The sequence below is a fragment of the Trachurus japonicus genome, chromosome 12 (assembly GCF_045865225.1).
Source record: "Trachurus japonicus isolate A0001 chromosome 12, Traja_1.0".
NCBI classification, from domain to species: Eukaryota; Metazoa; Chordata; class Actinopteri; order Carangiformes; family Carangidae; genus Trachurus; species Trachurus japonicus.
This window is the reverse complement of record NC_140918.1, coordinates 12,487,696-12,507,607: the sequence shown is the minus strand read 5'-3', so window position 1 is coordinate 12,507,607 and position 19,912 is coordinate 12,487,696. Positions and strand designations below refer to the sequence as shown.

At 47.6% G+C, this 19,912-nt stretch overlaps 1 protein-coding gene across 2 annotated transcripts; it reads right to left on the bottom strand.

Moving 5' to 3' along the window:
- Window positions 1-1,101: 1,101 nt before the first annotated feature.
- smad7 (SMAD family member 7) lies at window positions 1,102-19,825 on the bottom strand. 2 transcript variants are annotated; one of them, XM_085793247.1, is made up of 5 exons: window positions 18,660-19,825; window positions 18,243-18,629; window positions 17,192-17,245; window positions 13,165-13,236; window positions 1,102-2,024 (listed from the first exon to the last, which is right to left on the bottom strand). In XM_085793247.1, the coding sequence occupies exons 1-5, from the start codon at window positions 18,739-18,741 to the stop codon at window positions 1,486-1,488; spliced, it is 1,134 nt and encodes a 377-aa protein (XP_085649373.1). In that variant the 5' UTR covers window positions 18,742-19,825; the 3' UTR covers window positions 1,102-1,485. The 2 variants fall into 2 exon arrangements, with proteins under 2 accessions (XP_085649373.1, XP_085649372.1); XM_085793246.1 differs by having other exon boundaries at window positions 18,243-19,825.
- Between the last annotated feature and the right edge of the window lie 87 nt (window positions 19,826-19,912).

The following is a 19,912-nucleotide window of genomic DNA, read 5'->3' as shown; positions in this document are numbered from 1 at the left end:
AATATCTTGTTTTCAGGGACATGGGAATTCTGACTTTTCTAAATGTTTTATTTAATTGCCACTCAGCTCTTTTTAAATGATAATTCAAAAGACGGCGAAGAGGGCACATAAAGTACACGCTCCATTTAAATCCTGCTTCCAACACTAAATACTTTTTTTTATTCAAGGTTTTCAAAAGTGTTGCAGAACAAAGCAGAGGATGGGGGTTGGATGACGTCGAAAGTGGGTCTTGTGAATGTAGGTCTTTGAGACAGTGTGTGTGGGTAAAGCAGGCTTACAGTAGTAATCCTCTTCACAGACACCCATCTGACTAGCAACAGGACGGGGCTCAGACAGACACACACATGCACACACATTCGTGCACGCACACATAAACTAAAAGGGTTTATTAGAAGGAAATCTATTTTGTTTTGTCTGGATTTTTAGAAATACAGTGGGTCATAAATAGGCCTTCATCTCTAATCGCATACTCAGTCCAATCCTCTGATATCTAAGATGTCTGGGCTAAGTTGTAATCTTCCAGTCGGCTACGTGTGCATTCCTGCAGGTGTGGCACCAAATTCTTTGTGCGATTGTTTGATACATTACATGGCTTTTCTTTTATCGGCCATTAAAATGAGGAAGCTCCTTCAGGAAGCTGGATCCTCTGTTGACTTTATTGGTTCCTGAAATTTGTCATTACTGCTTCCCGGCTGTGATGTCAGTCGATTAATGACAGAGAGGAAGAGGGACATTCATCCCAAAATAACTCAGGAAAAGCAGACAACTTGAAAAAAAAAGGCATAATGAGCCTGTTCGAGCAGAGACAGTGAGTTACGACTCTGTCACAGTCTGACTCATGTTGTCTCACAGGGAAATGCTTTTACGATCCACGACATGACATTTAGTCCTTCTGTGACACAAAGTCGAGCCTTTGTTGACTTTGGTCATAATGAAGAAACGTTTTCACCAAAACTACATTAGAAGGATTTTAGAGAATTGACATATGGATCCATTCACATAATCTAATTTGGATTATGCACAAAACAAACCAACAGGAGAAAAAAAAACTGAATAAAATCACCATGAACCCAGAAGGTAAAGCATAGATTGAACAAAGAATGTTATTTGTACTTTTTTTTTTATTTTGGCATTTCTTTGTTTTGCATTTATATTAAGCAAAGTGCATCTTATTTTCTTTTTCTCATCAACACATTGCACAATACATAAATAATGATGCATATAAAACGTCTTCATATTTACAATTAATAATATATTTATATATAACATAAAATACATTTTTCGCTTCTTATTTTATTTAATTAAATCTTCGTCATTTATTAAACAAAGTCCATCAGAATCTTATACTTTCTTCTTCTTTTAAAACTTTTTTTTTCTCTCTTTGAACCTCTGGAACAAAAAAAAAAAAAAAAAAAAGGAAAGTGGGTGTAGTCTTTTTGTGAGGGGGGAGCACAAGAGGCCAGGAGGGTGAAGAAGAGGCTGCTGCTATCGGGTGTTGAAGATGACCTCCAACCAACACGGGCAGCTACTGATGAACTGTCTGGTGTAGCACTGTCCCCAGCCTTTCACAAAGCTTATCTGCACCGTGAAGCCCGTGCGAGGCTGCTGAGTGAACTCGTGGTCGTTCGGCCTCTGCAGGCTGCCGGCCTTGTCATAGTCAAAAGCTTTTATGGAGAATCCGGGGAACACCTTGTGCACCAGCAGCGTGCGCGAGTCCGGGTTGTCCAGTGTGGCCGACTTAATGAAGATGGGGTAGCAGCTGCGGTTGTAGACCCACACCCCGTCTGGCTCACGCGTCAGCTGGATGCCATAGCCGATCTTGGCCCGCACCATTTGCACCAGCTGGGACTTGTTGTCGGAGCAGAGCTGGCCCAGGCAGAAGCCGTTCCCCTGAGGTAGATCATAGAAGATGTCCAGAGAGGGCTCCTGGACTGAGTAGAGGCGCCCGACACGTGTCTTCTCCTCCCAGTATGCCACCACGCACCAATGGGCCCGCTCGCCAGACTCCTGCAACGCTAGGGAATCTGAAGGAGGACACAGAGAAAGAAGGAGATGGTTAAACCTCTGTGGACGACACCATGGCACTGAAAGATCAAACCGTACGGTGAAGAAAGAAAAAGAGGAGGGTGGAGGTTAGTGTATGAGGCAGTGATGAGGGGGCATGTGATCAGAAATATCCTTCTAACCCACTATGAAGTTACTCAAACATTGCTGCCTCTCCACAACTTCTTCCTTATCCCTGTTTTGGGAAATGGAGAATGTGCTTTAGTCGAGAGCCAAAATTAAACTGTCATCCTCAATTTCTGCCATACAGGAAAACCATGTTGGAATTCCTGGACTTCAGACAAGAGAAGCAACTCAGAGACACTGGCAGGCAAGTGTCCACACGCACTACAATATTTGTCTAGGCATTAAATGCTTATCTTCTGTCTGGCTCGCTGTATTTTTGTAGCGGCGTGGCCAACAATGTACTGACGTCAACCGACCGGTACTCAAGATCATCTCTCGACAACCAACATGCTACACCCCGCCGGAGGAAATTAGAAACTAACTTTGACTTTGTGTCTCGCAAAAAAAAAAAAAAAAAAAGTCTGCGCCGTGGTTACCGAGCAACAGCAACAAGATGAGGGACTTTCACATGGACACATAAACCATCCCCCCTGTCTACAGCCTGAGCACATGGTGTTTAGCTGCCGAGCGAGGCAGGCCGTTAACTCTCAAACCCTGGTGTCTGAATCGTTGACAAGCTAGGCCTCTCCAGTCTAAAGTTTCCCCTGAGCGTAAAAGAAGTGTAGCATTGGCCATGCTCCAGTTTCCAAATCCCCACCCCCCACCTCCTCCCTCTCCTGTCTCCCTTTAGTGTGCCTCCTGCGCCGTCCCTCCCCCCCCCCACCACCCCCCTTCCCCTTCATATCTCTATTCCACAGAAATCTGGCTCCCAGCTACTCCCAGCTAGAAAAGTAGGAGCCAGTCAGGCGCAAGGGAAATAGAGGGAGACAGAGAGAGCGCGAGAGGAAAGAAAGAGGGGGCGGGGTGGGGAAGAGAAGGAATGCTTTGCACATATTTTGACTGTTACTTTTGCAACTTTGCTTCCTCTCCTGACTTTTAAGCGTCTCTTGTGCTTTTAAGGTCATCACCTAATTGCTGCAACTTCTATCAACTGCTCAGTAATCTTTCATACTTCCTCTCCCCCCCCTCTGTCTCAACACACACACACACACACACTCTCAAATCCAGCCTCGATGAAAGACACATTCAAGGGTTAAGAAAGCTTGAAGAAGGGAATATGTGAAGGAGGGGAAAAAAAGGAACAGAGACCCTCTTAGAGCCATTTCAGTTGCCCCCATCCTTCCCATCCGACCCCAACCTACACCGCCCCCCCACCACCCCCACCCCTCCACCCCTCCCTTCCTCGTTTCATCCTGCGGTAGCTGTGAACGTAACCGGTAATTTGGAAGGTCCCGTCTGAGACAAACTGCAACGTTAATGCGGCAGGATCTCTGTCGGCCCGAGCGGACTCACCGCGGCCTGTCATTAGCCCTCATTAGACGCAGGGAGAGGGAGGGAAAAAAGGGAAGAAAAAGACAACACTGGGAGAGAAGAGACAGAAAAAGAGAGGAGGGGAGAGAGGGGGTGGGAGGAGGAGGAGGGGGGGGGGGGGGTACTGAAAGCATGCCTTCCGTAAAACAAGAGGGGCTGTGTTCTTTGAAGTTGGTCAGAGCCGAGCCTCGGGGAGTTTATCGTAAATCCGTCCTCATGAGGTGCTGGGGGAAACTAAGTACCCGGCTATCTACCCTCAACCAAATGGAGGAGGAGGAGAAGAAGAAGAAGTAGAAGAAAAACACATCTTTGAGATTAGAGACAGAAAGTGTCTTTTAGTATCTCCGGCTGAAAGTCAAACAAAGTCCACGACTCTGGCCGAGGCTTTGCTCTCAGGTCTCTTTTTTACATGCAGATACAGGGCTGATAAGAAGAGCGACACGTTGTTGGACTTTCTTAACAGCTGACAGAGGGCCTGCTGGTGGAGCTCACCTGTGGGGCCCTGTGTGTGTGTTTGTTATTGCTGAGAGAGACAGGCCCTGGCGTCAGAGGTCATTAGAGCGGCTGCCTGTCTGAGCCTGTCATTGCAGCCTGAAAACACCCTGCTATTCAGGACTACACTAACTGCCCCGCTTCCCCTCCCTCGTCGCCTCTCCTCTCTTCTCCTCCTCCTCCTCCTCCTCTCAGAACCTCTAACTGTTGGTAAGTGAGAACCACAGACGAGGGAAAAGAGAGGGGAGGATAAAAGCAAAGGGTTGAGGCAGAGACAGAAAAACAACAGAGGGAAATATGATGGACAATAGAAAGGGTCGACTAGTCAAGCAGAAAACCCTCGTCTCATGTGAATGTTGTAATGCTGCTATGTAGAAACACAACGGTGCCAAAGATGAGAAGCCAGATGAAAAAACCATGGTGACACATTTATCATCTGAGATAATCTGACTTTTAGTCCCTAGTTACAGCCAAAGCTGCGCAAAACACTGGATGGTGCATTTACCCTCGTCTGCCGGACCCTCCCTGACTGGCAAATGTCAACGTCTTCCAAAGTCCACTTCCACACAGACTTTCTGTTGTACATTAAAAGTCTCTGAGAGCATATATCTGATGACGTCACAGTGACATAATCAGGGGTTATTTTCTCAGACTTCCTCCAGAGGCACAGAGGACGTTATATGACAGGATGAGTAGTTCCTGATGTAGGGAAAGCACCATTTTAACATTAAGCTGTTTGAGGTTAACGTTAATTCGAATCACTTTAAGCACTGATGGAAAGTTTGATATATAAAAATCCATGAGAATAAGTGTCTATCTCTAAAAAATTGCTGAAAATGAACTGCAGAAGAGTAAAAAAAAAAGTTGTATTTCACTCCTAGCGTGACAGCAGCTCCCCTGAATTCTTCCCATTCCACCGCAGTCGGATAAAAAAAACTGACTGAAAACTAATCTGAGAGGGAGTCCATCGAGACAATGACAAAAATAAATCTATCTGCAGGCTCCTGTCCAGCTCAAACTAACCTCACAGGTAAACAAAACCAAACTTTTTTTTTCTCCCCTCTCCTCTCCTCTCTATGTTCAGTACATCAGCAGAGAGAAAGCGAGACAGGCAGACTCCTCCATCTGCGGGGCGCAGCCCTGTGAAGAGTATGTTCACAGCTTGTCCTGACAGCAGATGAGCTTACACCTCATGAGTAATGCCTCCGAACACGGAAACACACGCACATATAAACACACACACACACACTAATGCAAGCGACCACGTATCAACACACCTTGTTCCAAGTGCAAGGCTCATTTAACAAATTTTAATTTTTAACACATCGTGTGCTTAGGTCCGACTGCGCGTGTGTGTGTGTCTGTGTTTGCGTGTGAGGTGTCTGCTGCTTGAGCTCCTCGGGTTACAGTCTGACACTATTTCAGGTGCTTCTCGCATAGGTGTACGCATGCATGTCAGACGGTGTCGTCAGACTGTCTGCGCCGAGTCCGTCTGTCCTTGGAGCGCCGCGTTTTCCATCAGCTCCGGCCTGCTGAACACTCGCAGAGCTGTCTGTATAGTTCCCCCTCGTCTGTACATCTGTCTGTGTGCCTGTCTGCTTCCTGGATGTCTGCCTATCGAAGCATTAGTCCGTCTATCTGTCTGCCGCTCCACCTGCTCGTCTGCTCTGCGGCCTTTCAAGCCCATGTGTCTCAGGCTTCTCCTCGCTGGAGATAAGCTGGCTAGCTGGCAGCCTGAGGCCATCTGTCAACCCCCGGCCCTTTCCGCCCTGCTCTGCCTCTGTCAGTCGTCTGCTGCTGGTCTGTCCCATTCTGGCTCGTCCCATGGGGTCCACACATTACCCCCCATCCAAAACAGAGAGATAAAACGTTGATAGGTCTTTGCAGAAAGATACAGGGACAGACTGGAATGATAAAATAAAGATAACAAGCCTTTTTAAGAGCAATCTTATTTTTCTTGGCAGGAGCTAATGTGAGTGTTAGCATAGCAACATTGTGCAAACAAAAGCAGCATACTGCACCCTTGTTTTTTAGGCATTTCATGGATTATCAGACTATGGTTCTTACATGGAAGGTAGGTAAGAAGGAGGGGGCGGCTGCAACAAACCAGGCCATGCTTCAAATCAAAGACATACGTCAATGTAAATAAATGCGTGCAAACTATTCAAACCGCAGCGCAAGGAGGGAATATTTGGCAAACAGACCCACACGCTGCTAGCTCCCCTGTGGATTTTAATGGTCCTACGGTCTTTAAGAGTGGACGCCACGCTAGCTGAGACAATTGGACTTGGTTGAAGGGAGGAGGGACGGCTGAAAGGAGGAGGAGGGGGGGCGAGGGGGGCAATGACAGACTGGGTGCTTCTCTCAGGGCCAGAGACACAGTCTGGAAAGGTTAATCATTACCTCTGTCTGACTCCACACACACACACACACACACCAGGTCGCTACTATTCTTAGAAGTCAACACAGTCACAGAGTAGCACACTCATGAACACACATGCACAGTTTCCAACCTTCAGGCCTGGACACAACACTATCAACATCAGTAAATAGTGAGGAGGCTCCTGAGAACTGACTTGTATTGATCCCTGGGAGCTCTATGTGTGTGTGCCTCTCTGAGCTCAGACATGTAATGACCCTGTCGTTATCAGACACACACAAGGCGGCTGAAGAGAAGAATGAGGAAGACGTGAAGGAAACAGCTCAAGGGGGGAAGGAAGGACTCTTCACGGTGCCTTATTTTCTAAGTCAACACCCTCTCTCAGGCCGGGGAAAGTCTATTCCAAAGGTCAAGGGTCACCCTGGAGGCATTCCTTTTGTTCGCTCTGCCATGCCGTATATGCTCAACCTTGTGCGCATGTGGTGTGTGTGCATTTCTGTAATGAAAGCCTGTGCATTTCTCACTGAAATATTTGGACTCATTGATTTTTTCCCCCCAGGTTAATACAAGTTAGAGTCCTCAACAGCGGGTGCATTGTGTTCGCTTCACTGTCTTCTGCCGCAAAAAATTCGATGGCAGGCGACCTCGTCGGAAAAAGAAAGGTTATCCAGCGGAGGCAGAGGAACCGTCCACGTCCTCGTATCGATAAAACGCCACAGCTTTGTAAATTTAAGCCATATTTATGCTAGTAGCGGCTAGCGTCGCCTGGAGCTTCCAGCTTCAAGCAGAGATGAGGAGTGGGCTACAGATATCTGGTAGACTCACTCCTTTCTAACTTAAAACAGATTTTTTTTTTTCTCTCCCCATTTTCAAACTTATCATCTTCAGCCCCAACTGACATTGCCTCAAGTCATGTTCACGCACCAGGTTTTTATGCAACACATTTTTTCACATATGCACTAGCATGTGAACCCCGTAAACAGACTTTGATGTGTAAAATCGGTGCAGTTTCCCTTTAAGTTCAGTCCCCAAGGTAGAAAACATTTGACAGTTTTCATTTTCTCTGAAGCTGCAAAACTGCTCTGTCTGCGTCTAATTTTCCTTATTAAAATACACCTTTTGCAAAACAAGTACTTTCAAGAGGAAATGACATATTGTTCAAGCCCAAGTAGATAAATAGACAGATGGATTGATGGTAGTGGGTTTAGTGGGTGACACAGGAAGTGCCTCTTTAGAGTGGCAGGCTGTGTAAGAAGATGTTAAGTCCTTCCTCCATCTCAAGAAAACCTAAATAAGCCCCGATGGCAGGAAAACCACACAGGGGAGTGGCACAGTTTCACTATCTACAGATCTGACTCCTTGCAGAAACACAGATAGAGAGAGAATGAGTTGCAGACACGCCATCTCTAACATGAACCATCCGGCCACGACCGGGAGAAGATAAGGAGGAGAAATAGCGCATGTTTTCCCTAATGCGTCCATCTACGGTATAATTTTCTCTGAGTGGAAGTTTCTGCTATAATTACACGATCCACATGTCTTGATGTCGCTCAGGAATGGTGTCTTCTGGAAAAACAAAAGGAGGAGAATCTCGTCGTCGCAAAAGACTTTTTGGCCATTTTGTCTTGCTGGAACATTTCTTTTCCTCCTCCCGCTGAGTTATTATCCAAACACTTCACCATGCTGACCCTCACACACACACACACACGCAAACCCCTGCAGCCCAGATTTCCCTGGGTGACAGGACAAATAAACACTAGCTGGTTGGATACAGGGTGCCAGGCAGGCCGTAATGATGTCATCAGCTCACTTTTGCAAACACACAAGTCAGAAGATCACCCGCAGGCTCTGCATCTTGAAACCATGTACACACAGACACACACACATACACACAGCGCCACGGGCAGATGGACAGACAAGCGGAACAATCACCCACATTGTTGTGGCACTGAAACACCGTGGGAACTAAATAATACAGGCACCGCAAACACAGACGGAGACAACCAGCAGAGCCAGTTGTGAGCGGTCTCAGACTTTGTTGTGTTGTTCTTCTGTTAATAATGATCATTATCCTTCTGTACGTTCATGAATGTCTGTGTGTGTATATAGGCTATGCGTGTGTGTGTGTGTGCGCGCGTTACGCCAGCGCTGTAGTCTGTGATAAAGATGCGGCTACTGACAGGGCTGAGTCCGTCACTGAGATAAAAAGACACACGCACACCCCTCCACAGTCTGAGTACACAAAAGACAAAGTGACTACATGAATGAGCAGGCAGGAGGGTGGAGACAGCAGCCATGTGTGTCACACTAGAAGTCTTACACACACACACACACACACACACACACACACACTTACTTACAGGTTTACAGGAATGTGTCTCTACTTATTTCCATATTCATTTTATCCTGCTGAAGGAGGTGTGGGGGGGTATGTGGGATGTGTGGGGTTCTCCCTCCCTTCCTCTTTTGCCCTCACACACACACACACACACACTGTCTCTTTCTCCCTTTCATATCTTCATACATTGAGGTAATGTCAAAATCCACTTCCACAGAGTGACTGCAAACCAAAACAATGTTCATCTTGTTCTGGGCTTCCCTCCAGCTCTGGCTCGGTGCCAAATCTGCATAGCCCACCTCTCAATCAACGGGCTACGCTAAAGGTAGGCAAATGTTTTCAACTGTAAACGTTATCTTGATGCTACGCTAAGAACAAGACGGCATTAAGCGTCTGAATCCGTGAAAAATCTTCAGAGAAACCATGCGAGCTAGGCACGCTTTCCCCTGAGCTCTCCTCTCTCTTTTTCCCCCTCTCTCTCCATCCTCCGCTGTCTCCGCATGCTGTTTTTTCGATTTGTGCAGCATAATGACACAGGGTGGGGAACAGAGGACGGCCAAAACCAAAATTAAGTCCCTTGCCAAGAGGCGGCTTGGCTGCCGCGCAAGGAGAGGAAGTGGGGAGTAATGAGAGATCCTGGCCCGGCACGGAGCGGCCCGGCTCTGCTCTGCTCAACTCGCTGGCTAACACGCAGCCTCCAAATTACAGAGAACAGAGCAGAGCTGCCGGCCATCTCTCCCTCCACCCAAAGCCGCCATCTTCTCTCCCTCTTCATTTTTTCCTCTTACTGTTCGAGCAAAAAAGGGGGGAAGAAAAAAATAACAAAAAGAAAAATCAAGATTCAACCAAAATAGAAATTTATGGTGGAGAATGGCATTCATTTTCTCTTAGAGGCACCTCTGTAGCAACTGTAGTCACCTGGCTGCTGACAGTCAACATATACTTTTATATCTGTGAAGAAGTAAAAACAAATGTTCAGTTTCTTTCTCCACTTCTTGTTTTACTCCCTCCCTTCTTTCTGGTTGGTGCACTCCAGTGTTTGTTTTCCGTCAAGATGAGGCCTCGGCTGCCTCCCTGTCCGCTCGCCTTTTCCTCAAAGACATGAGGTCATATCCTGCGCAGCCCTTTCCTTTCCCCGCTAACCCAAACAAGGCAGGAATGCCGAAAAGAGAGAGAGAGAGCGAAGGAGAGAGAGCGAGGAGGGAGACTGAGGGTGCTCTGTTCTGAGATGAGCTCTAGACTCCTTTCCAAAAAATTAAAAAAAAAAAAAATCTAAGATAGTGTCTTAGGTATTACAGTGGCGATAAACAAATTCAGAACAACAGACAGGCCTTTTCTCTCTCACTGGGCTTGGACCAAAAATGGGCCGTTTCTCCGAGGCCTTTCCATATGACAGCAGAACGAGTTTGATTTAATGAAGCGAGGTGCCAGGACTAAATTTAATCTCTGTCAGAGCCCCTGATGAAGGTTATACCTCCAGCCGATTCACTGGATGACTAATTGACTGACTGATGGGCTGGCCGACTGTCTGTCGAGCGAAGGGACTGGCTGGTGGTATAAGAATACAACTCAGCCTAAATTTAACCCGCAGTGGGAGGAAGCGCCTGTGTGACAGTCGGCCGTGCGCCAGGGCTCGCACCAGGTCACTCTATCTGCCCGTCTGTGTGTATGCATTGGTGTGTGTGTGTGTGTGTGCGTATGTGTGTGTATATGTGTGAGAAAATGTGTGTGTGTGTGTGTAGGTGTCACCACAGCCCAACTGGATCCTGTTACACACAGGCACTCCGGGTCAGTCCCCGATGGCACCAGCAGGCATGCCACCAACACACACACACACACACACACACACACACACACACACACACACACACACACACACACAGACACACACATCAATGCTACACATCCAATAAGAGCTTGGCACAAACACATGTCTATAACTCACCTTTAAAGAAGAGTTCATGCATATATGTCACACACTAAAGCTGGGTATTATTATTTTTTGACTAAACGAGTTCAAATGGACAAATATCAAAATGTATTAAGAGCAGAAACCAGCAGCGAGCGTCTGGTCAGGTTCACAATCCTATTTACTTGCTCTTTGACCACACAGTTCCAGACTCTGTTCATAATTTGGCCAATTTTAGACCATGGAAACTTTTTGTACATCTGCTTGGATTTAGGAAACATTACCATTTGAGAATATTAGGATTTTTTTTTTCCCCATTGTTTCCATATCGGGGCTATCGTTACCTGAGCTGCTCCTGTTCAAGACTTAAAGATACAGTCTCTAACAAGGTTAAATATTACTTAACACTCCATAGATTCCTAACCAACAACCCAGCCTCCTCTTAATCCTGACCTGAGCTCCCATTTCCAAATCTCTCTCTTGATCTCTCTCTTCATTTCCTGGGTGAACCTAAACCCCCTGAGCTAAGCCCTCACCCCGAGCTCAAGCCCAGATCAGAACCCCGACACCCAGCTCCAGGCCTGGAGCCATCGACCCTCCTCTCCTCTCCTCTCCTCTCCGCCGCTCTCTCTGCTCTGCTCTGTTCCAAGCTGATGACGTGAGCCAGCGAGAGGAGCTTTGGAGCTGGTAGCCTGGCAGGCAGCCTAGTTTGCATTTGCGCTTGTCGCTGTCGCAGCTCACTTAACTCCTTCCAGCCTGGATGGCCTCAGCTTTCCAAGATGGAGACAAGGATGTTTTTTCTCTCTGAACCTCCTCTCACCAGCCTCTGTCTGAACTAAGGAGGATTTTCTTCCCTCTTTGCTCTCACTCCTGAACACGGCCTCAGCTGCTCTACCCATCCAGTTTTTTTTTCCTCTAAAAGTCAACAAGCACTCAATTATTCTACGACAATGCAAAAAGAGACCTAAGAGTGTAACTCTTGCTGACTTCAAGTCTTTGCCACCTCCTTCCCTCAAAGCCACCCGCCTCTCTCTTCCTTCTTCCTCTCTGTAAATATGTCTGGAGAAGAACATAAAAAGGGCAGAGTGAGTGAATTAGAAGGTCAGCGGCGGGCCTCTGGGAGAGCCATGTTTCTTTTGTCAGGGCCCCAGAGGGAGGGAGTAAAGGAGGGAAGCAAGGAGGGAGGGATTGTGAGGAAGGGGAAAAGAAGGAATTGAGCAGCCCTTTTTTTTTTTTCTTCCATGGCTTGCCAGGGAAATCATGAGGGCAGAGCGCTTCGGCCATCCCGCCCCGGCCTTTTCTACCTCTCTACTGCTTTTTACAGAGGGGGCCCATTCACTGGAGAGCTGGCCGCCGCTGCCATGTCATCCTCGCCAGGAAGGAAAACAGGGGAGGAAGGAGGAGGGGTAGCGTGTACGCCTTAGTAAAGGGAGGGAAGGAGTAAGGGAGGGAGCATGGGGGCGCCTGTTAAGACACCAGTTCTTGGGTTTCACAGTTTGAACTGGGTCTGAAATGTGTCTTTACTTAATGCACACAGGGAGGACTTTAATGTCCATCTGGGGGTCTGGAGGAGGAGGAGAGGTTGATTTTTTGGTTCCTCTGTTCTGTTCAGCACTGCTCCAATCTCTTCTCCCATCTAAGGACACACACACACATGCAGGCAGGCAGGCAGGCTAACCCCTCCACCCCCCTACCACCAAACAAAGGAGGGGGGGAATGGGCAGTGAACACCAACTGACATAAAACAGGCTTTAAAGGCCCAGTAATGAGAACCATCTGAGGCAGAGGGAAGCAGAGAACAGCACTGAGCAATCCCAGCTAGCGCAGAGCAAAACTCCTGCTCCCTCGCAGACACCATCTTATTCTGTAGCCTGCGGACAGGGTTGCTGGGGTAAGGAAGGCAATGCTGCCAAAGGGGATTATGGGAGAAAAGCTGAGGAAGCCCGAAACACGTCCTGCATGAGAGATGGAAGAAAGAAAGGCGCCTGTGTCTCGCTCTTATCCACACACAGAGCCCAGAGGAGAGTTAACCGTCTACAAAGACGTCCCCTGTACGCACAAACACACCCAAACAAACACTCGCATGTCAGTCGAAGCTGCTTTTTCTCCCCACAATACCGCACGCACAGAGCATATTCTTCTCCAAACAACGGTTGAGCGTGTTTGTCTTCCATTACAACATAACACGGAAAGGGATGAGAGGGAATCGGGAGAGGAAGAGGAGAAGAGAGGAGCGTTGTTCAAAGAGCCAGGAGGGAGGAATTTATGTGGATGTGGGAGAAATACACCACCCTCCTTCACTGGCTTTTTTTATTACAGAGGGGAAGCAGGGGCCCCCACAATCACTGCCTCATCACAAGTATGGAGGGGAGATGGGTGTGTATGTTGGGAGGAATGCAAAGGACAAGGAAAAGAAAACAAAAAGAGGAAAATAATATGACTGGCAAAGGAGATGAAGAAGAGTGGGCTGTTTGAACAGGAAAATCTATTAGTAGGAATATTTACCTGAAAGCCCCACAGGGGCCGAGTATGTCGTTCCCCCAGTATCACTGGATGAAGGTCCAGAGTCTGGAGAATCTAATGGAGAGAGAGACAGAGAGAGAGGCTTTGAATTAGTACAGTGTGTCTGCGTGCATGTGTGTGTATGTGTGTGGAGAGAAGGCAAAGCAGCAGCTGTGAGGCCGTCAATCACTCCAGTGAAATCAATGCCTAATGAAGACGCTGACGACGAAGCTCACACTCACACTTACACAACACACACACACACACACAACATACACACATACACAGAGAGAGAGAGAGAGAGAGAAGACTTACAGCGGAGAGTTTCTTACACCCCTGATAATCCCCCATAATCCACTGCTTCAGGAGGAACGTTAGCCCTGCATCTCTGCATGGACGAGCTGCTGATCTGGAAAGAGCCGTATTCTCTTTGCTAATGTCCGAGGCGAGAGTTTGGGCTGGAGACTGATCCCCCGCTCAATAACCAAATAAAGATCAAATACTAGAAGGCTGCGAGCGCAACGCTTTGTGATCTGGGGGGTTCTTCAGCTTTAATGGCCATTCAAATCAGCCTGGTGTCTCTGTGAGGGCAGAGGAAAGAGCTGAAAAGACCCAGTTCGGTTTGATGTTTTATAAGCTAAATCAGAAACCGGAGCCTCCATACCGACAGCACAAGGTGTATCAGAAATGTTTGTACCTCAAACTATGTGTGCGCGGCCGCCTTGGAATTCAAAATTTCAGCAGGAGACACAGAGGGCTCGCAAAAACAACGAGGCACACAGAGGTTTGAAAAGGCCTTGAAAAGCAGCTCACCATAGATTTTCTTAACGACTCACTCGCAAGACAAACAAGAGAAAAACTAGTCTCTCTCTCTCTCTCTCTTTCTCTCGCCCTCTCTTTGCATTTGAATGCTTAACTCCCACTAAGACTTGTAATGTCGACTAGTTTCAACATGACACCTGAATGGGGCTTTAACAAAAAAACGGAGCGGCGCAGCACACCGCTGGGAGACGGCTAGCTCTGCTGCAGAGCTGCTGCTGCTGCTGCTGGTAGCTTGGAATTCACTAATGATACATTCCTTTTGGTGCACGTCAAGGGCGCTGCTCTACACCTCTACCATCCACTGAGCCACAGTGACGGGTGGAGGTGGAGGTGGAGGAGGAGGCGGAGGTGGTAGTGGTCACCTCCATTGTGACTCTAAAGTGGAGTGAGTCTGATGGCTGCATTGTAAAGCAACAAATGCATAACTGCTCTAAAATGTCAAGAGATAAAGAGAGGATTCTTAACATTCAGAGAGTGGAGGGTGGGGTAGGGGGGTTCAGGACTCCACATAGTAGGAGGAGGAGGAGGAGGTGGATGGTGCTTCTGGTGAATACTTCCTCTCTCTAGCAAACACATCGTCTCATTGGCCTCCTGTTTGACCGAGCAGAGCTGCAGGAGCAATGAAGTAATTAAAAAACAGCGACCAGAGCGGTTTCACTGCGAGCCCCGACTCCCTCCATTCCTCCCTCCCACCCCGCCGCCGCCGCCGCCGCCAAACCCTGCCCCCGTCCGGACGCGGCCCGTGCTGCTGCGGTCGCAGTAACGAGATGCACGGGCATAGCCCAAGCACTGCCTCGCTTTCATTGGTTGCCAGCAGCCTTGCCCTGGTCTCCCGGGCAACAGTTCACAGCTGACCACAGGGCTGAGGGGGGCATCAAGAGAGAAAGAGCTAAACAGTGTGTGATTTATATTCCCCAGAGCTGAAACAAGGTAGCGTTTTACGTCTGGGCTGCTTTCATATTGACCGCTGCTGCTGCCGGAGCGGACAGGCACCCTGACACATATAACCCCACTTCCTGCTCACTGGAGTCATAAAACCATCATCATAAAATACATCGCTCTTCCGCTTCATGCAGATTTTTACAGCGTTTAATTGCCTTCTAAAAGTTAACTATGCAGATTTTCTGAATGTCACGATGATTTAACGCGGCCTCATACGACGCAAATGCAAAGAATGGTATAGAAAATTGGAATAGTGTGCTGTAATGGGAAGGAGTTGATGACTGACAGCTCCCCGAGGCAGTGGGGAAAAACCCCTGTCTCTCTGCATGATAAGCTCATCTGTCCTCTGTGCACGTGTGTATGTATGTGTATGTGTGTGTGTGTGTGTGTGTGTGTGTGTGTGCCCTCCAGTCTGCTGCTCCATTGTCCTGTTAATATATGTTGTCTTTCGCCAATACAGACAGACACTCTTTGATTAACCACAGCTGCAGCTGCACTGACTGAATGCAACCAAACAAGGAAATAGTTTGACAGGTGAGCGACACTACTGCTGCTTCACTTAATTATGAAAAATATTATTTTAAAGAGATCCATATTGATTCCCAAAAAAAAAGTGTAAAATCTCTACTTGAAGAGAAAGAGGAGCGGACCTGATGATATTTTCCTCGCCTTGTTCTGTTCTATTCTTGTTGGCAGTGTTTAATTCCCACACGGTCACGCCAATGTTACTGTGTTTTTTTTTTTCAGTTTGCTCTGAGAAGGGAAACGGGGTGGTAACACAAGTTGAATAATCATTTCCGTTGTCTGCATCCAACTTGCATTTCCTATTTACCTTCATGTTTCCCTTCATCACAGGAAAGTCTCCAAATGAACTCTCTGGCTCTAACCCCCCCACCCCAACACAGACGTTTGTATCAACAGATCAGATCAGGTCGGGTTGAGTTTCAAGAAGATTCAACATTTTAGATCCATGTCTGCTTCTGTTTGAGGGTTTGGAAATGCCTTTTCTATTCTTTTCTCTTTTTTTCAGGTAAACCAATATCGCTACCGCCTGGTGAGTGCAGATGACAAAGACAGAGAGGAGGGGAGGCTTTGAAGAACCACAGCTGCAGCTGCAATGACTTCCTATTGTTTCCACTCACTGAAAGCCACTTTCTCCTTTCTCCTGACTAACTAGGTGGCTGGTGGGCCGACTGGTCATTGTTTAACTCTGAGCTCTTCCTGCACTGACAGACTGCCAGACAAGGGGTAAATGAGCAACAAAGTGAGGAAGAAGAGATCCAGCAAATTGAAAAAAACGGAGGCTGTATCCGTGTCACAGTCGCTCTACGCGTTCGCGTCTTTATCGCAATTTCTGAAGACATGAAGAGAAGCTGTTGCACGGAGTAAAAAGGATCTCATCTCATCCTCTTCTTTCCCAGTCTCACACTATTCTGGTTATAGCCTGAAATTTAACACACTTCAAAACCGACTTAATAGGCGATGACATAACCTGATGCCACTTCCCGGCACCAGGGAATAGGATGACAACCACAGCAGCATGTGGAGTCTGGCACAGGTGGAGGGAGAAAACAATTCAACTAAACCAAAGCTGGTTCAGAAAGAGAGACAAAAAAAATTCGAAGATCATACGCAAATGCTCTCTCCTCTAGTCCCTAAAACAAACACATCCACACAGAGATGTGGACTGTGGCACACACACACACACACACGCACGCGTACACACCCGCACGCACGCACACACACACACACAAGCCCTCAACCTTAATCATTTGATTAATTCAGCTGATAAAGGCTGGCTGGCTCCAGAGACGCCGCTGTCTGTCTGTTTCTCTCTCTGCGATTCACAATAGATAGATGGACACACAAACAAACACACACACACAAGTCCCTCTCAGACACACACACCCACACACACCCACAGACACACACACACACAATGTGCCCCTGGTGACGTGCCAGTCAGTCTATAGCTGGTATCTCAACTTTGTGCTGCTTTGCCCTGGCTGCCAGCCATGCTAGAACTGCCCAGCCAGCCAGGCGTGCCACTCCACTGCTATCATAAATCACAACATAACATGGAGCCATTTCCTACACACACACACACAAATGCACTGCATGAGTAGTGTGTAAGACTATATGCAATATAATTTCAGACACATCAGACAACACATAAGCACTCATGAATACAAGATGGCCTTTTAGATGCAGCTCAAACTAAAATACCCATAAAGTGTCTATATTTCTATATGTAGATTGAGCTCACCTGGTGGTTTAAGATAGTCCATGGGATAGCGCGAATATGGAGGAGGAGGAGACTCTGCATGTAGGGGGAAAAAAGAGAAGCAGAGCATAAGAAAAACAAGGCAGAGATCTAAACTTTATGATAAGAGTTGTCATTCTTCAGGGAAAAGGTTTGTTTCTGTCAGCTCAGCCTGGAGAGGCAGGCTGAGCTGACAGAGGCCGGCCGGGCGGCTATTGCCTTTCATTGGCAGGCAGATAAACAGGGGGCCGCCTGGCGCCAGGAGGGCCACTATCAGCGTCTAGGACAAACTGAGATACGGGCCTCTTTTGGCCCGGGACGCCAAGCAAGCACACACACACACAGGCCCTGGAAACTTCAGCGTGGAAAGACTGTAAAGCCCTGGCTGAGTCGCTTTGCACTTTGGAAAATGCCAATTGTGAAATGTTGAAATGCCAGAAAGGCTGTTTGTTTGAAAAGCGAGGGGCTTTGATTCGAGTTGAAAATATCCTCTTAAAAAAAAAAAAAGTTGGAACAAACAACCCTTAAGTAATTTGGCACCTATTAAAGTGCCAAAAAAACATGTTGTTAAGGTTGAGACGCGGCATAATTAACATATCTCTATTAAGAAATCAACGCGTGTAACATGTAAAAACATTGTCGTGATAATTAAAAAACTATTTTTTTTTTTTTTTTTTTTTGAGAGGGGGTGGGCTCTGTGGTGGGTGGGGGTGAGGGGTGAGGTATTTTAATGTAACATACCAAATTGAAATCTAATGACACAACAGCGCCGAAAAGATGAAGAGGACCACTTGGCACGCTTTCCACTTGGGTCAAGTTTGACCTTATGGAAACTCAAGACAACTGTGCCAAGAGAGGTGATGTCATTTGAATTAGGCTAATTAGTCCTTTAAGAGCCAATTCTTTGACATAATGTCACAGTGTCTGAATTTGTACTTGATTCAAAAATAAATGAGGCCCGACCACCAGAGAATTAAACGCAATTTTCAGAACTTTTTTGTTGTGGAGATAATAGATGAGGTTATTAAAAAGAAAAAAAGAAAATCCAGCTCACCGAGTTCACAAAGCCTGCTCATGTGGTGCGGGTTGCAGCAAACGAGCTCTGGGTTGATTTTCCCGTAGGATTCACAGCAAGACAGCCTCTTCAGCTCCGAGGAATGCCTGAGGTCCGGCCACCTGAACACTTTGTAGAGCAGCATGGGGAGAGAGTAAGACTGTTGACCCACTTTGGCGTCCACTTTGCTAGGCAGGAGCAAGCAGGGGCTTCGGGCACCCCCCTTGGACTCCACCGCCTGCAAAAGCACCTCTAATTGTTTCTCTTTGATCTTTTTCAGTATCGAGTGGGTCAACGCCTTCAATTCAGCCTCGGACCCGGCGTTGGACTTGGCCACCTTTGTCGTTTTGCCCATGCAGCAGCCCCCGGAGCCATGCGTCCCTCCTCCGCCGCCGCCACCACCTCCTCCTCCTCCTCTATCCGCCTCCCCGTCGCCCTCCACGGGCGCACGGCTCCTCCAGAGTCGCCGGACGAGCCCCGATCGTTTGGTCCTAAACATGCGGGACGAAAAGAGGGTTCCCCGGCTAAAAAACGAGCATGGTGTCCGCAAATCATGAAGATTCCGGGATCCGAGTCCAGGCAATGACAATAAGCAGCCTGAGAAAATACGGTGGAAAAACTGGGAGCTGGATAAGCAGAGGAAATCTGTAGCATACGCCAGTCTCTGTCCGCGTCTCCTGCAGACTATAGGCACCGAAAAGCGAGGCGAAGGTTCACGGGACAGTCAGCTTCTCCTCTGGGGATAAATAACCATCACCCCCGGAGCGTTTATAAGACCGGGCTATAAAACTGAACCTAGCAGCCTTGGACACCTCTATAGCGGTGCTCCAACACACAAGCATGTAGCCTCGATGTGTTACAATTATTCACTTGGTGATGTGCAGCCTGGCGCACATCGGAGCTGACCCCCTTTAAAAAAAAAAACCGCACACACTCCAGTATTATCAGCACACTAACACTGTCAAAAACATCTTGGTGTGCGCATCGGCTGAGACAAACTGGGGCCTAATTAAGCCTAAACGCGGTCACAATTATCCCATGAAAACCCGAAGCTCGCCGCTTGTGTCTTCAAGAGCATTAATCCACAAAATCCTTGATCCGACTGCACAGAGTAGATGTCTCTCCACCGGGCTCGCGGAGCTTCTCTCTCGCCTTTTTTTTAATTTTATTTATCCGTTGTCGTCTAAATGTGCCACTCGTCTGCAGAGGATGTGGTCTGCTGGCAGGAATGAGTCTCGTCCAAAGAGCCAGGGATCAAATCCAGGGACTGAATCTCTAACCCCGAGTTGAGTTGCGTTTGAAAAAAAAAAAAAAAAGCCCAGAGAGAGAGAGAGAGAGAGCGACCCTCGGGTTTTTTACACGTCCACGCACTGAAAAAGCCTCGCAACCCCTATTTTTAGTTAGCGAATCCCTCAAAAAATCAAATAATCCAGGCTCGTATCTCGCAGCAAGTTTCCGCGTCTGACTGTGGAGGAAAAGCGAGCCGACGAGTGAGTGATTTCGAGGGGGGTTGGAAGGCTCTCTGTCTGTAAATGAGGCGGATGGTTTGGGTGCCCTTGCTCCGTCTCCAGTCTCCAGTGCGCATTGACGCGCCCGGTCACGTGTGTGTCTAGACACCCTGTCGCTTAAAAGAAATGTGATTGTGTTGCGCAAACAACAGATCAAGCAGA